A 15,906-nucleotide genomic window follows, 5' to 3' on the forward strand; every position below is an offset into this window, starting at 1 on the left:
GTTGCTTTTTGTTATTTACAACTGAAAGCCCTCACTCATATAAACGGTTGGAAGTCCCCAACAAACACAAAACTGGAAAAATAGCCTGGAAATTTAATTACCAGTTTTATGATAAATCACATACTATTCAGGAAGATGACAATGCATATTAGAACTAATAAGGGTTTGGTGAGTGGTGGGATACAAATTAAATATACTAAAACAATAGATTTCTTTACTAAAGACCAATAAGAAACTTATGAGGAAGAAGATGCTATTTGCAATGGTAACACAAAGCATCTAGAAATGACCTTACTAAGAAATGTAAAAGTGCAGGATCTATATGGAGACAACTACAACATTTTATGCACTTGTGTGCATAAAAATCACAAAAGAGAGCATATATAATAGATTTGGATATTGTCTGGAATATATATACCATCATAATAAATGAAATCTAGAATAAATACAACAAAATATTAACCATAGCAGTTACCTATTGATGTGGGATAACTGGTAGCTTATTTTCACTTTTACCTTTTTTTTAGATTCCCTACAATTTTTTTTTTAATATAGAGGGCTTGGTGACTTCCCCAAACTCTGGCCATAGCTGCCAGAGAGGGAAAGGAACAAGGGAACACCAAAGACTCCTCAATACCCAAAGCTTCAGCAGCAGCAGCTCCTTTCTGCCTATGATACGGGAGGGCGTGGAGCACAGTGGAAAGACTAAGGTCTTTAAGGTCAAACTGGCTAGGAGAAAAATTCTGGCTTTGCCACTTATTACTTATGAGTAAGTAACTTGGGAAAGTTATTTAGCCTCTGAGCTCCAGTTTTCTCACCTATAATACAGACGTATTAACACCTAATTTGCTGGACTTGCATAAAGAGGAAACAAACTTAGTGGCTAACATATTATATACTCCAGAGCTGGTTACTCATCAGAATCACCCAGGTAGCTTTTGAAAAATACAGATTTGAGGAGCCCACCCCCTTATCTATTGAATCAGAAATTCCACAGGTAGGGCCTAGAAATGTATTGGGAATGTCATTTAACATGCACTTTTGGATGCATTTATGATTTTTATACGGTCACTGCATTTGGAAATGCATTTAAGAAACCAACAATAGAGGTTATATAACTTCAGGAATATGTATAAATAATTGATATAAACTATATTATTGTTTTGAGCTATTATTTCACTTCATACATAAAAAGCTTTGTCTTCCAATTAGACTTCAAACTTATTGACAACAGAACTCATGTATTCCTCTCCAAGCAACTAGCATAGAATTATTAGGCACACCGAAATTATGGAAGAAATACTTGTTAAATGACTCAATGAATAAGGGTAATAACTAATCACGTAAAGAATACTAATGCCATTTTAAAACAATAAAATTAAAAATAGTTGGACCCTGATATGACATTATTCCTGATGAAGGAGACTTCTGATGACACCGTCTTCATATTTATCCATGCAGTTTTAGTTACAGGAAGACTAAAAGGATCTTACTCTAAGGTATTTCGTTTATCATGTGATCTCATGGCATACGGATCAGTAAGTTCATAAAGAACTTCAGGTTATGGACCAGATTGCCTCTACCAGCTCTTCCATTTCCTCTATGAAAAGGTCACATTTATATTGTGTCTTAAAGGATGGACTGAATTAAGACAAAATAATTGTGAAAGAAAAACATTTCTGGAGAGGTCACTATTTAGAATAATGATTCTTCTAGTGAAATAAAACAACAAAACAAACAGATGAAAGGATTTTAACAAAACATAAATAGCAGAAAAAGAATGAGGGAATGAATAAATGATTTACCTATCCAAAATTCCCAATGAAGATCAAAAGGATATACACATGCTATTTCTTGCCAAAAGAGAGTATGTTTTTGAGAGATGTATAAAAACCAAACGGCAACTCAGTTTGCCAGATAAATGTTTAACTGCTGACTCCACTTTTCTAGCATGCTTCAGGACACCCAGAGCTCCAGGTGTGGTTTAATGATGGAACCCAGCCTAAGGGAGAATTCAAAGACATTCCTTTGTGCATTGATGAGGTTCCCTCTAAGTGTCAGGAATGACCACCAGGCTAGCTGCTGGTCTGGGCAGAATCAAGGGTAACATTTCAAGCATGAACAGGCACATTAAGGAGCTTCTTCAGAAGTAAGATCACAGGATCACTTAATGAAATCTGTGAGAGACATAAAAGGGAGAGAAGGACACTGAAAGAGAGAGAGAATACATATACAATACACAGTGCGGTTACAAATGAAAGCAAAGAGGAACTGACCATTTCTGCAGCACATTCTGTGAAACACTGAACAGAAGTTAAAGTGAATTAGACTTTAAGGAATGAGTAGGGGAGGAGCAAACAAAAATCCTCTTTATTAGATGTGTCAAAATTTAAGCTGAAGAACTTATTTCTCACATTTTAAAAGGGATTAATGTACTTATATTCGAGGTGCTCTCCTCACTCTATTTTTTATTTATAATTTTTAAAGATATAGAAGTGAAGAAGGCAAATAAAGGATAGCTGGAGAGACATAAGAGCTCGGATTAACTGGCTCTGTATTCATTAAGAGGAGATTAATAAGAATTGCATTAAGATATACAAAAAATTTGAAGTGGACAAGATAAATGATAAAAAGTGTTTTCATTTTGTGTTAAATACAACAGAGAAAAGTATTAACTCAATCAACAGAAAAGGCCAGGCTAGTGAGATTTTAAAAGTATCAAGAGCAAAACTAAAGAGACATTTAAGAAGAGTTACAGGAAGTCATACAATGAGATACAAGGAAGAAAAAGTAGTGAATGGGATTTCTGGTTCTACATAGTCATCACTTAGAATTAGTCACTGAGAAAATCATATTTACTCAGGATACTTGAGTCTATAATCACAGTAGAAAAAAGCAATAAGCACTTTATACAGTGTGGGTTAGCACAAAGAGACTGGCCTTTAAATGCAGACACAGCTGGATACAAAACATGACCCTATCGCACTACTAACTCCTAGTTGTATAACTTTAGCAAGTTAATCAAATCTCTCTGAGCCTTTGTCTCATCTGTAAATGACAGCAACAATACCTATACCTTGCAAGATCGTTGCATTAGAGGTAATGCATGTAAAGTGCCTAATACACCACTAGGTAGGTGATGCTGTTAATAATCATTAATATGGTTAGTCTTATAATTACTATGTTGCAATGGAGCCAGTCAACAAATATTTATTAGGCATTTATTACATGCCAGTGTGGTACCAGGAGGTGCTGGGAGGATAAAGAAGACAGACTGCAGACATTTCTCTTAAAAGAGGAAAAAAAAGAGAAAGTCTAGAAAACATAATATAACCATTATAAAATATTTTAATAGCATTTTACTTTTGAAATTTTCTTAAAAGTCTTCTCGTCTTGCTGAGATTGAAGCTTTGAAAATATATAATATGGCCAGGCTTTATACACATACCATATGAACACATATATCAAATGCTAGTAATACCAGCAACATAATGGTTTTTAAGCTAAAGGAAAAGAATTAGCATATATGCAAAAAAAAGATTGTTATTAAGGCTACTAATGAAGCAAGGGAGTCTAGGTTGGAACTGCCAAGAGGAATGAATCTATAACCCAGAGGCCCATTCAAAAAAATCATAGAGTACTCCTTAACCTTAAGAACGAAGTACTGGCATGACAGTTGTTACAAAATTGTCTACTGCACACATCAATCTCTATGACCCAGAATGAAGGGTGGCTAAAAAAACAAGACCTAAAGAACACACAGCTTCAGACGGGCAAGGCACACAAATGAAAGAGCTCGAAGCTCAAAACACAAGAAGTACCTACCCAGAGGATTTAAAAGGATGAATTAAAAATAAATGTTCTTACATAATAATATAAACTAAATATATAAATCTCAAATTAAGAATTAAAATTATTTCCATTTACCTGATTGCTTAGAATTTCTTTCTTTCCACTGAATATTTTTGCATTTGATCTGGTTTTGTCTCTCTTTTCGGAGTCGCTCTAATCTTTGAGCTTGAAAAGAAATATTATAACTATAAGTTTGTCAATGAAAGTTTACTATAAACAAAGACATAATTAACTACCTTTATATGAATAAAGATGTTTTATATTGCATATGTAGGGAAAAAGTCATAAAATTTTAAAGGTGGCACCCCTGAAAAGCAAATACCAACAAAAACATGAAAATATTCTTGATTTATAATTGAAATTAGAGGATATAAAACATTAATAGAGATCATAAAGATAGTATTAACATGGAAGAGAATAATAAAATGTGAAAACTTCTGTGATTAATATGACATTTCATTATATAAATCATTAATAACGGTCTTAAAGGAATTTTAATGCACAAATGAACTGAAGTGAATATTACATTACAGGAATAAAATTACTGTTATGAATTACTCTACCCGTTTCAAAAATTAAAGATAAATGAACTCAGACTAGACTATTAAAGTTTTAAATATAAAATCCTTTATCTAAAAATCATGAAAATTATAAAATGTCAAAGCTATATAAATTAGCATAGCTTTTCTTCAGTGGGCTGAAACAGTTTATAGGTAGTAAAATAAATGATTTGTATCTTTGTAACATTAGTCAAATCTTAAAAAGAACAATTTTTCTTTTACAAAATTTTAAGATATGTTGAAAGGATTAAAAAGCAAACTGCTTGGTCACTAGGACAACCCATAATCTCAATTAATTATTAGCATCTAAGTGCTACCTAAAGAAATTTCAACAGCAAGAGTCACCTAAAATTATACATTTGTGATTATATTGCCCACTGGCTGATCAACTTTCAAAAGTCAGTGAATTGATCCTTTAAAAAATAACATCCAGCATCCATTAACAACAGCTGCATACAGAGTTCACAATGGAAAAGAAAAGTCACAACTGATGTCATCTCTTGAAATTCATTTTCTCTTGCTAATCTGCAACTTCCTATCCTGGCATATTGCTAATAGAAAATAAATAAAATAAATTTCTTTTTTAGCTTATTTCGAAGTAGGAAATCATACACTCCTGCCTTAGCACTGTGATAGAGAAATACTGAAAATAATCTTGCCAGAAATTTCAACTATGCTGGGAAAAGCATTCTGACAATGTCACTATATCTAACCAAATTTCACTGAAGAAAAATACATTCAATTGCAATTAATAAATGTGAAGGGTACAGCCAATGTAATATAATCATAAAGCTCTCAATTTAGCAGCATTCTCATACTGAAATCCATTCAACCTGTCATATAAGATATCATCTCAATAACTTGCAACGAAGTCAGTTTCAACTAGAGAACTGAGAATCAACGGTTCTAAATTATATTCAAACCTTCACTCAAATCCTATTTTGATAAAAGTTCCTTTAGATACTGGGAAATGTTATTAATTATTTTCATCGTGAGAGCAAATTATTCTTTCTGATGTCACAGATGCTGAATTCTGAGTCAAAACCATAATGTGCCTTTCACTGTAAATTGTACCCAGCTCTACCTGCAATACTCCTTTCTGTACATTTTACATTTGGATCATGAAAATAAATATGTAAATATTTCCAACGTTCTACTGCCATTACCTTTCCTGGGAGTTAACACGTAACTGCTGCTGATTTGCAGATTATATTTTCTGATTGTCTAAAAAAAAAAAAATTATCTCCTAGAATATCCTGTCATATTACAAATATAATATGTATTCTAAATAATTTATCTAAGTAAAAAAAGGCCTTGGTTCATCACATGCTCCTTGAAAGGCTACCAAAAAATATTAACTGGGAAATGGGCAATGATAAGCTTTTAAAAGCTAATGACTAAATACATTAATATATACTGAAGTTGAGCATTTTCAAGCCACAAATATCTAAGGTTAGTGATCAACTTAAGAATATAAAGGTAAAGTATCAAAAGCAGGAGCACCTTTTCTCATCTCACACCCAGGGTATGAATTCCTATTAAAACCAGCCCTAACAAATACCTGGATGTCTCCTCCCACTCCCCCAGCCCCCTGTAACTCCTCCAGGGCCAAGAACTATCTTGGGCAGTTCAAAATTCTTTGTTATATCAAACTCAATTCTGTCTCTAGGTAATCTACCTACTGGGACTAATGTTGCTCTTTGAAGACACTCAAAACAGTGCTATTTCCTTTTCCACATGATGATTTTTTAGAAAGGTAACATCCTACATATCTCTCCTAGCCAACTTTTTCACCTCTCCCTCTTCTGTCTAGCTCCTTCTAATAACATTCCAGATGTCCTTTCCATACAGTTGCAGAGATGGAGATGTTGCTCAGACTCAGTCTGACACATGCATGTTCCTATTAATACCCAGAAGCTTCTCCCATTAAGTTTATTCCAACATTACGCATTATCCATAAGACTGTTTACTGATTTAAAGCTCAGAATACATGACTGGAAGACAATGTTTACCTGTGTTTGAGCGTCTTCTAATACCAAAGTCCCAACTTGAGGTAATATCGACTGACTGGGCATATACATAGCCCTGAGTCTCACCATTGCTTCCCTGAATTTCTGACCCACTGTCTCCAGGCATTGAAGGAGGATGAATCTTCTCTAGGTCAACATCATGATCAATGAGAACCATCTCACACATTCCCGTGTCATCACTGGTCACATGTGACTGTCGAATATGAGCTAGAATGATAGTTGGATTGTCCAAGAAGGCCATCCTTTCTGTGGGCCAATTTCCTTAAAAGGCTATTTTCTCCTCTTCATATTGTTTCACGAGCTCACCTACCTAGAAACATGATGTACACAGCAATATTTAAGAATAAGGCAGAAAATGACTGAATCATTTTTCAAACAAATTCAATGCAGTAAAATGCTACCTTGAAAATCAACATTTATCCCTGTATCCAGGAGCTTAAAAGGATTAAATCTAAGCTGAAAGGAAATCCTTACAAGCACTAGGGGCTGCAGCTGTAGTCAATGAGATCTCCATGGAATCAGAGAGGAAGGCTTGCTCTCTTGCAAAACAAATAATAGTAACTCCTTAGTCAGGCCATTCAACGCACATGACTACTGTTAAAACCATAAATTTTCCTTTCTTTCTCCCTTCACTCCCATGCAGTCTTCTCATTACTTTATAAGGTCATGAGGGAACAAGTTGTATTTTCCTCAAATGATGTGCTAAAGTATGAAACTGTATTTCATCAGTTTACATTTCTCCTCCTCTCATATATTTGTTAAGTGTTTAAAGGGGCACAGACAATGCTTTCTGAGTTATTAGGGATTTTACAAAAATGTATCACCAAAGTAATTTTTCTCAATAAACGTATTTTCCTTTAAGATAATATTGTGCTTTTAAAATAAAACTTATTAATCAAAATTGCCTACTGCAAGATTAATTTCTTATTTTAGAAACTAATTATAAGAACTGCTTCCTCAATCCTGTTAAAACTGTAATGATGTTTACTCTAGAAACAAGATGGTACTTCCTCAGTTAAATGGAAATACAAAAAAAAAAAAAAAAAAAAAATTTACAAGACAGTGGTTAGGACCTAGGCTGTAGAGAGAGAACTAGGTTCAAATCCTGGCCCTGTCACTTTCTAGCTATGTGATCTTGGTCAAAAGACATAACCTTTTTGAGCCTCTCTTTTCTTTCTTCATCCATAAAATGGAGGTTTCAGGAATGAGAGGATTAGGGGATAATGCAGATACAGTGCACAAAAGAGTACTTGGCACATAATGAAATAAATATTAGCTATTAATAATAATGATGGTAAAAATATCATTACTAACTTCAGCTTTCAATTCTTGTTTAAAGTAGTCCTAAAATATATCAGTATCTCATCCTTTAGTAAGTTCATGCAGATAAAATAAGTCTATGCTTCGTTTGTGATAGAGGACACTGCATCTGGATCACCTCTCTGCTCCTCCAAAATCACTTCAAAGTACAAGGAATGTCAAAGCTGGATTGAACATGTTCCTAGGGAAGTCCTAAAAGATATTTATTTTTAGAAAGATCTTATAACACCACATTTCGTTATTTGTTTCTTCTAGAAATTGAACATTTGAGAGAATCTAGTTAATAAATCATTATAGCTAACTGAGGTTTTAAAATATTCTGTCTGGTAACACATCATTCTATGAGATAACACCTAGTGGGTCTTAAAATAAAGACACTGAGATTAAAAGGAAGTTTAACTGAGGAGTATCTCTAATCAAGAGAATTACATTAATCTTCACTTTTTTCCTTTAAAAATATTCATTGAGTACTTATTTTACATTGAGGGTAATGGGAAATGCAAACGTAAGGCGCACCCCCATCAAAAAATTTATACCCTAATACAGACCTAGTACATCTCCTAATACCATAGGATTCTTAAGTGTCAAATTTCAGAGACATCTGGTGTCTCAAATGTCAATCCACCATTTTAAGTATATTAATTAGAAAAAAATTACAAAATTAACAGGAAGCATTTAAATTTCACTTATAAAAAGAACTTTTTCTATAGCCATAAAAAGACATATATACCATAGAATTACTTATGAATATTTGTTTTTTCACAGAATCATAGCATCACAGATCACCAGAGTTGCAAACATCCTCGTACAGCAATCATGATATGCTGTCTTCTGTATGTGAAAAGAAAGCAACTAGTCACCAGCAGAGGGGCAGGTGCTTTCAACTTCATACTGAATAGTTCACCCCTGCAAGAACAAGGGCTTCAATAAGAAGCCACACATTTAATGAGTGTTCTAGCACCAAAAAGTCAAATGGCAAAAGGCAAAGTATACTGAAGTTACCCTCAATAAATTCTTTTTCAGGAAAATGGATCTGTTCCATCACCTCCTATGAAGAAAAGAGGAATGGGCAAACAGAAGGTACACACCCACTCCCCAACTTTATCCTTCCAGATCAGAGGCCTCAAAACAATCCAATACCAGTAGATATCGTCTCTATTAGGACACTGTGTCTCTATTCATACACTGGGGAATCTATATGATTCACTCAACAAATACTCAATACTAGTTCCGGTAAGAAATTCCTGCAGGACTGCCTTGAGATACGTGCTATTGTATATGTCACTTTTTACCTCCTATTATGTGTAGGAGGTAAAAGACTTAGACTATAAGTTCCACAAGGACAGGGGCTATAATACCGCTTCCTTTCTGGTAACAAAGGATGTTACACATAGCAGGAATTCAATAAGTATTGCCGCCCAACTTCTAAGGACTATCCAATTTTGTTGTAGAGATAAGTCATATATGAGTGTCAGGTGTAAGTGTGATTACAAAGAAAGGATTGCCTTTTCTTCTTAATACAAGAGCTTCTCCTCAATATGCCCTTCAAAATTGTCACCTTGGGACACTATCAACTTATTACAACAACACTACTTTTCAGAACCAAAAGAGTATTTTTTAAATCTCCCTTAAGAGCAACAAATTATTTAAAGGTATATTTGATTTCTAAGACAAAGACATTCAGAATGCAGATAAGAACAAGTTATTTTCTCTGATCAGTTATGCAAAGATCAAAAAATCATTTAAAAGACTAATCCTGGCAGGGGTTCAGAGAAATGGACACTCTCATGCACCATAGGAAGGAATGAAAACTGGGACTTTTTAGCGAGTAATTTGGTAATATTTATCAAAATGTAAAACATGGATACCCTCTGGGAAATCTCACTTCTAGGATCTGTGCATAGGAGATAATTGTGCAAAAATATTTATCTCAAAATTGTTTTTAACGCTTTGAAAGTAACCCAAACATCCATCAATAGTTCATATGCCACGCTGACACATACATAAGACAGAATACTACATAGCGATTAAAGGATGGATAAACAAATGTGGAATACACAAATGATGGAATATTTTTCAGCCTTAAAAGTGCAGGAAATTCCGACACATGCTTCAACATGGATAAACCTTGAAGACATAAGTCAACTGCAAAGGGATAAGTACTATATGATTCCAATTACATGAGGTATGTAGAGCAGTCAAATTCACAGAAATAAAAAGTAGAATGGTGGTTGCTAGGGGCTGGAGGGAGATGGTAAGGGGAAAAAGTACTGAATGGGTACATTTTGGTTTCAGAAGATACAAAAGTTCTGTAGATGGATGGTGGTGATGGCTGCACAGAATGATTATACTTAATGCCACTGAACTATATATGTAAAAATGGCTAAGATGGTAAATTTTATGTACCACTTATCCTGTATATACTTTACAATTTTTAAAAAAAGTCTAGGAAACACCAGATTAAAAGTTAAACAGATTTTCTTCTTTCTGTTTAATCACCGAAGTTGTCAAAGCTTTTAAATTGTGTACTTACATATTGTGACTCTCCAAGAATAGGGACTCTAGTAACAAAATATACCCCAAACTAAATATTTTTTTCTCTAAGAACACTAAAACATATCAATGTATAACAGGGTCTCACAGAACATGGTTTAGAAATGCTGCTCTATACTTTTACAAATGCTGTCTCTTTAGGTCTTGAATGCCTTACTTGGATGTCACCAATTTCTAACTCTGAGATAGTCAGTCCCTTTTGTACGTCTTTAGGCTGTCAGATAAACAATAATATCAACTCTAAGAGATCACTTCCCCTAAGATGTCCTACTTTCCACAGTTCCTTTCTCCCACGTTTTAACAGCAGGTTCTTTAAAGAATATTTGATTAAAAATGGAAGCAACAGGAACATCCACACAGACTGGAAGGATAGTAATACATGTCCCAAAATGACGCAGCCATTTTTAATGTACTGGGTGGGTCTCCTTTATACTTCATTCATTCAACAACTATTTACTAAGTTCCTACTAAGTGCTAAGGGTGGTTCCAGGTACAGTTTGTATACTATTACCACTTACATACCTATTTGTGCTCATTAATGATCATGTAACCTGTATGTGGTGACTGGGAACATGCCCTAAACATGGGAATAATTTTTAGTAGGCTTTGATGGGTATCAAGTCTTAATACAATTTTAAATAATAATTTCATATACACACATTTCCAAATTTTATTTAAAATAGCTTATGAAAAAACTGAGCACAGAAAGATTAAGAAATTTGCCCAAAGCCAGACAGCTAACATACAGTAGAATTAAAATCAAACCCAAGAGTGTTGGATCTTAATTAACCTCTATACCATACAACCTCTCAAAACAAAGAGAAACAAAGAGTTACCATAGTCATCACAAACATGATTTTTAAAAATCCTATTGTGCTTTTTTGGTTCTGAGACCTGAGAGAAATTTCTCCCATGGGTCTTTCTTTGTGAAAGATAAAAGGGAGCAAATGTGTTTTATGGTGTATTAGCCCCTTTGCTCCCCTCCACTAATGCAACAATGAATTATATAACCAAAAGAAATAAGTTGTGCATGTAATAGTTGCTCAAAAAAATAAAAGTCACAAAATTTCACACATGAAAGGAACTTTAGAGGTCACCTACTCGTTGACCTCAAACCACAGAGGAAGGGTTTACTTTAAATACACAGTTAGGTCTAACAATATTTTGAAAATCCCTGGTGATTCACGCACAATTAGCTATGAGTCCATATCTGAAATATTCTGTTTCTTCAAATAACCCACCATAAGCAAACCAGAACATCCCATACTTCACTCCCTAAGAACTTGAGATAAGCAAAATATCACTTAAAATGCTGAAGTCCAGCCAACGGTTAGAAGGAAATTCCCCTTCCTGGATTTTTTCAAAACACTACACACTTACTTCCCTCTGCCAGGCAGACTTCTCACCCCTTCACCTGCAATCTGTGAAAAACCTGTCTGAATAAGCAACAGCCTGGGGCTTCTCAAAGGTCTGCAAACTCCCAATCAAAAATTACTGCTGCCTCATCAATGTGCCATATAAATGTTGGCATGTTAATTGTGTATTTATAAGATTGTTAATGGTTAGTTAATTTACCTCCCACACTATTATTGTACTTGAAATGATTTAATGTCTACTGAGGGAGTTAACAACATGTAACAGCAGATGTAAGATTTTTTTTTTTTTTTTTACCTTTCCACACTGTACCCCGAGTTTACACTATTAGCATTAGGCAAGTTAAAACTGATTCCTAAATAGGAATCCTCAAGTGTGTTACAGGAGCACTCACATTTATTTTCCACAACAAGAAATTATTACAAGTGAGAAAAACAAAAGCCTTTTTATTATATACAAAATCTTCCATTTACAAAAACAAACAGACCCTGGTTTTTTCTAAAATTTCAACATTCTTTGATATAGTTAAAGTTAAGAATTCATATCTCCTGGAATTTGAAAATAATTGAAGTGACCATTAAAATAAAACCCACTTTATTGCTTTTAAATCTCTTTCTCTAACTGTCTCCAATTTAACTCGAAATTAAACCTTCATTTATTTTTCAGACTAGCAAAAATTGAGACTTTTTTCTCCCTCAGGGAATTAAAATATTTTCCATGTGAATATGTCCAGTTTCATTAAACAGTAAATAGTAAGACCACGTATCTAGAGAGTTCATTTTTTCCTCTCACGTTTTTATTTCCATACTTTGACTAAAAGTACTCACTAGATTAAATTAAAACAACAGAAAGGAAATGCCTGTATATTCTTTTGAAAGAGATTCATTCACTAATCATCATCTAAGTGCTAGGGACTAGGAATCCTACAAAAACTTACATAAACATTGGCCTGCCCCCTCCAGAGGCTTACTTACAAATTTGAGCAGAGGAGTTATGTTACGTACATGCAGAACAGTAACATAAAGCAATATATACCCACCACCAAATGAGACACCAAGGCAATATGTTTTCTAAGAGACAGGAAAGTCAGAGAAGGTGTCAGGAAGAAAGAAGGCAGCATTTAAGGATAGCTAGGCTTTTATCAGGCAGAAACACAAGGAAGTGTAAACATTGACATTTACTGAGCTCTTACTATGAGCTGTACTAATCACTTTTCATGTAACAACACATTCAACCCTTATAACCACCCCAGAAGGTAGGTATTAATACTATCCTCATTTTATAGATTTAAAAAAAAAAAAAAGTTAAGGTTTAAAGGAGTTAAGTAACTTGCTCAAGGAGGCAAGGCAGATTTTTAAAAGCCCATGGCTTTTGAAGCTCCTCCCACCAAGAGGTGGAATTTATTTCCCCACTCCTTGAATCTGAGTTCACACTGTGATTTGCTTTGACCAACAGAATATAGTGGAAGTAATGTTGCAGAACTTCTGAACCTTGGCTTCAAGAGGTCTTGCAGCTTCTACTCTGGACTTCTTTGAACACTCCATACAACAGGAAGAAGCTAGGGATAAAAGACAATGTGCAGAGAGAAGCTCAGCCATCCCTGTCATTCCAGCTGTCCTGCAGAGGCCCCCATGAGTGACTGAGGCCTCCCCCCAACCTACCAGGAGGTAAGGTCTCTTCTCCTATCGAAAGTCTCCCTTGGACAAAGGAATCCTGACCCCTGATTTTCTTGTCTAGACCACTAACCACCACCTGAAATGCCTCAGAATCTTACCATCTGCCAAGATCCAGTTAAAAGGAGCCTGGTACAGTACAGTGAACTGTCCAACTTCTCCACGGACACACCTGAAGGGTAGAGGAGAATGACCATAAATCAAGGTATGAGAGGATCTAGGGGAGCTATCTACAGCAACATGCCATAAGTAAGAAATTTATTTTTAGAATTCATTCACATTTTGCATTCTATCCTATAATATATTGCCTCTGTTTGTTTTAAAAGGAAAAAATGCTTACCTTCAAATATACCACTAAAATTGATACTCTAGAAAAATGTGCCATGCTCACTTTGTGGCTTCCAGTACTCCCTGGCACATACTGGAATTCTCCTAACCCCCGTTTGAACAGCAAGTGTCCAGTGCAAAAACATAGGTTTTGGTGTCAGAAACATGATTTTGCACAGATAAAATGGCACTTTATCCATGGACAACTCAAAATCTAAATTTTACTCAACAGGTATTTCCTATGAAAAGTTTGAAGAACTATTAATCACACCAAATTATACATAAAGTTCTAAGCACAAGTTAGACTAAAGTATCATTATTCAGCTATTATAAAACAATTAGTATTTTCAAAGTATTTTGAAATAACATGTATTAGCAATAGCTGTGAAACTGCAGACAACCTAACCACCCACTACCCCCCAAACTCCAAACCTGACAACATTTCTAGCTGTTACAAGAAATCTGCCAGTTTTTGGTGCAATGTAGCCCTAAAATTATTTTTCCAGTAGGTGTTGTCTCTCTGACATAATAGATTAGACTGACAATTGTGAAAATAAACAATTTTAGGTTTTAAGATCTCAGGTAAAAATGTTTACAGTCTTACCTAGAATGAAGAATATAAATAATGCCAAAGAAGCTAGACTGTTTCTCAATGTGAAATCACCAGTTTAGGAGCTTAAGCCATAAATAGCAAATACTCATTGATTTCACTCATTTAACAAATTATTATGTCCTGAGCACGAGATATACAGTGCTGAGCAAAAAATAAAGACGTGGCCACTGCCCTCGTGGATCTGAAGGTACATATGGTAGACAGAATTCTAAGATTACTCTAGAAATTTGTGCTTTTTGATATCCATCCCTTTGTTTTATTCCCTCCCTTGAATGTGGGTGGAACTTGACTTGCTTCTAGGCAATAAAATATGGCAAAGGTGACAGGAGAGTCACTTCCATGATTACTTTCCATTATATGAGACTCTACCTTAGCCAACTACAGAGAGAGACTCTAAGCCAGAGAGACTTTCCTGCTGGCCTTGAAGAAGCAAACAGCCATGTTATAGAACCGCACATGGCAAGGACCTGTGAGCAGCCTCTTGGAATTGAGAATGGTCCCAGCCAACAACTAGCAAGAAAAGGGGACCTCAGTATACAGCCACAGGGAAATTAATTCCATCAAAACCTATGAGATCTTGGAAGATCTTTCCCTACTGGAGCCTCCAGATGAGGCTGTAGCCAGCTGACACCTTAATTTCATCCCTTTGAGAGTATGAGCAGAGAACCCAACTGAAGCCATGACTCCTGACTCACTGTGAGAAATTTGTTTTAAGCTGGTAAATTTGTGGTAACTTGCTATGCAGCAATAGAAAATGAATCCAGTATAGTAGAGAAATAAACCTAAACCCCTTCATATATAACACTTAAGATTCTCTACAATCCAGTTTCACTCCCTCCACTACTCATCCTGCAACTCCCAGGACTACTCTGAATATGTTCTGGCCTTTGGTAATGATACTCCTTTGTTTGAGATATGCCCTTCTCCTCCAACATAAATTCTTCTAAATCCAACTCAAGTATCTTATTCTCTGTAAACCCTTCTCTAATTCCCAGGATCCAAACTGTTTTAAAAGCACTTTATTTCTACCTTCATTACAGTTAGCTACATGAATACCATTTTTAAGGAATTGCCCATTTAAAATTTTTTGATGCAATTCTAGAATCAGAAATATGGTTACTTCATTAAGGTATAAATATCTGTCTCCCCAAATCGTTTGAGTTTGCTGTAAGATCCCATTGACAGTGATGCAGGGGTTCTAAAGTAGTTGTCCTCAAATGGAAGCCAATTTTGCTCCCCAGAGAACATTTTGCAATGTCTAGAGACACTTCTGGTTCTCACAACTGGGGAGGGGTGCTATTAGCATCTAGTGGGTAGATCCAAGGGATGCTGCTAACCATAGTACAATGAACAAGACAGCACCCACAGCAAAGAATTATACCCCCCAAAATGTCAATATCAATAATGCTGAGGTTGAGAAACCTTACAATAATGTATGGTTTGAAACCACTAAATTTGTGGTAATTTCTAACTCTCTCAGAATGGTTTCATTTGTATTGAAACTAAACTATAAAACTTTGCTACTAAAATCTATGCTCAAACCTTCTTAGGTCTACTGGGGAACCGGCACCCTCAAGGCCACATGTGTCCCTCCAAATCCCCAA

General features: G+C 35.1%; 1 protein-coding gene across 9 annotated transcripts in view; it reads right to left on the reverse strand.

The window, feature by feature from the left end:
* MAPKAP1 (MAPK associated protein 1) overlaps window positions 1-15,906 on the reverse strand; it is a 237,538-nt gene that overhangs the window by 206,447 nt on the left and 15,185 nt on the right. For 4 of the 9 annotated variants that reach the window (XM_069476789.1, XM_069476790.1, XM_069476787.1 and 1 more), the window contains exons 2-3: window positions 6,425-6,752; window positions 3,928-4,017 (exon numbers count right to left, since the gene is read on the reverse strand). The exons of 1 other annotated variant lie outside the window; for it this stretch is intronic. In XM_069476789.1, coding sequence (XP_069332890.1) covers window positions 3,928-4,017; window positions 6,425-6,683 — 349 coding nt within the window. In that variant the 5' untranslated portion in view covers window positions 6,684-6,752. Of the gene's footprint in view, window positions 1-3,927; window positions 4,018-6,424; window positions 6,753-13,463; window positions 13,535-15,906 lie in introns of all 9 variants that reach the window. 4 more of the 9 variants (XM_069476788.1, XM_069476786.1, XM_069476785.1 and 1 more) reach the window with 2 other exon arrangements.

Source organism: Eulemur rufifrons, chromosome 7, assembly GCF_041146395.1.
Source record: "Eulemur rufifrons isolate Redbay chromosome 7, OSU_ERuf_1, whole genome shotgun sequence".
In the NCBI taxonomy this organism is placed as follows: domain Eukaryota; kingdom Metazoa; phylum Chordata; class Mammalia; order Primates; family Lemuridae; genus Eulemur; species Eulemur rufifrons.